Source organism: Seriola lalandi, unplaced genomic scaffold (genome assembly GCF_002814215.2).
Source record: "Seriola lalandi dorsalis isolate HSWRI2012SDOR001 ecotype SW California unplaced genomic scaffold, Sedor1 jcf7180001974143, whole genome shotgun sequence".
In the NCBI taxonomy this organism is placed as follows: Eukaryota; Metazoa; Chordata; class Actinopteri; order Carangiformes; family Carangidae; genus Seriola; species Seriola lalandi.
In genome coordinates, this window is record NW_019444809.1 from 1 (window position 1) to 2,349 (window position 2,349).

At 42.8% G+C, this 2,349-nt stretch overlaps 1 protein-coding gene across 1 annotated transcript; it reads right to left on the bottom strand.

Annotated features, from left to right (window-relative positions):
- Positions 1–118: 118 nt before the first annotated feature.
- LOC111653585 (laminin subunit alpha-1-like) lies at positions 119–2,256 on the bottom strand (the record flags this gene model as incomplete). The annotated part of the gene is made up of 5 exons (XM_023404193.1): positions 119–272; positions 478–627; positions 1,141–1,330; positions 1,531–1,637; positions 2,073–2,256. Coding segments are annotated over 5 exons (785 nt in total), but the record flags the coding sequence as incomplete, so codon positions are not given.
- Between the last annotated feature and the right edge of the window lie 93 nt (positions 2,257–2,349).

Consider the following 2,349-nt stretch of genomic DNA (forward strand, 5'->3'; position numbering starts at 1 on the left):
CACACACACACACACACACACACACACACACACACACACACACACACACACACACACACGTTAAGGGTCAGATCAGACACTATGGAAAGCAGATGTATTTACTTTGTGGCAGACTCACTGAGGACAGCGTAGCCACTGCCGTTAAAGTAGCTTCCGGTCTGGTCTTTGATGAAACAGGAAGTGACATCATGCTGCGAGGCCGGCTTGGTCAGATCCAACATGGCTCCGTTCAGACTGACAGAGCGAACACAACCTGGAAAACTGCTGCTCACCTGAGGGACGGACAGGTAAAGCAGGTCAGATCCATAACAACAATACATTTCTGTCCTGGTCACTGAGTCGGAACTCAGGTGTTCACTGTCAGAAACACCTGGTTCACCTCCGCAGGACTGGGCTGACAGACAGCATCAGGACATCAGGTGACATGTTTGAAACGATACTCAAGTGTTTGAGAACATCATGGTTAACATGTCGTACATTGATTCTCCTGGTGGAGTGTGTGTGTGGCAGACCGCCCAGGTAAAGTCTGTTGTCCACGTCCAGCTGGTTTCCTTTAACTGTCACAGAGTCCGGACTGGAAGTGTCGACCATGACGGACACCACCCGCCGGCTGACCTCAGCACTCACCTGGGAGAGACAGGAAGTAAGTGAGTTTAAACATGTTCCTGAATCAACAACAGCATAAACAAACATCAGCTATTTCTGTCCAGGTGAACATTACCTGACAGTGTGACATCATCACCTGTTATGTGATGTAAACCTTCGTCCATGTTACATCATGGACTGAACCACCTCTCCATTTAGTTTTTTACAACTTATTTAGCATCTAACTTCATGTCAAACAGATTTGTGATGTCACCGTATGACATGATGTCACACAGCTTGTTCCTTTACCACGACTCTGTTTGTTTCTCTCTGATGATTTCTTATGAAAAGTATGAAATTCTTGTTTTTACCTGTCAATAAAAGGTGTCCACAAACAGAGCAGAACAGCAATCCTTATATAGACATGGAGGTGCATCAGTTATGGTAATGATGTCAGAGATTTAACATTCTTTCGTGAGGATGGATGTTTTTGGTTTGTTTGTAACAGCTGATTGCAGCGGTCTTCATAGTGTGTGTTAACCTGTATGAACTCACAGTGTGCCATTCTCCATCACTGATGATTACAGATGAGGTGATGGAGGCAGGGCCTTTCCCCATGTCAGCTGACATCGACAGTCTCCCACCCATCAGTCTGAGGACGATGAAGTCCATGTGTTTGGAGTCAGAGAGGAGGAGGATCAACCCGTCCAGAGCCCGGCTTCGAATCAACATCTTCACTGAAACACTGAGGACGAGTACAACACAACACAACGACATAACAGAGACACACACAACAGAGACAGACACAACAGAGAGGCACAACAGACACAGATAGAACAGACACAACAGAGACAGACACAACACACACAGAAACAACACGGTTTAGTCTCATTTTACACAGAGAACGACTGACCAGAATTCCGCCCCAATGTTACCATGACTCACCTCTTCCTGACAGTATTAGGGTTGATGATGAAGGTCATGTGACTGTGTTTGGATGAACCAAACTGAACAGCTGATGGCAGGAAACTTGGCTCTGACTCCGACACACACTGCATCACACACAGATAAATAACTAATAATCAGTGACCAATAATAAACAACCAATCAGTTAACAAATCATCAGTCAATAAACAATAATCAGTAATAATCAATAAAACAAAATTCAAAATATGCTGACCAATATTAAACATCATTTGATGATCGATTTAGTTCAGTTTACCATTATCAGTAATCAATAACCAATTATCAGTAATTGTTAATAAACTAAATGATGATTTATAGTATAGTATATGTATAGATTTTATTTCTAATGATCAAAAATCAATAATTGTCATAATAATTACCATTATGAATGATCAATAATCAACTATAATGACTCATAACATTAATTAATAATCAATAATATACAAATTGGTCATTGTTATCAAAAATGGAAATATTGATATTGACCTTTATCAATAATGAGTAATAAATGTATTGATTACCGTTAGTACTCCAGGTGTGAGGGCGCTGAGTTGTGTTGGTGGGGCTATGGGCAGGTTGGCAGGGTCAGGAGTTGGTTCTACATCTTGGTCATCAGGAAGCACTGCCCCCCCAACCCTTTCCTCCAACAGGCAGCTGTCAAGCTCGACCCCCTCATACCTCACAGCTCCTGATAGGTCGACAAGTCTGCAGAGAGCCACCAATCAAAACAGTTCACCAATCAGGGAGACAGAACGCTGTGTGTGTGTGTGTGTGTGTGTGTGTGTGTGTGTGTGTGTG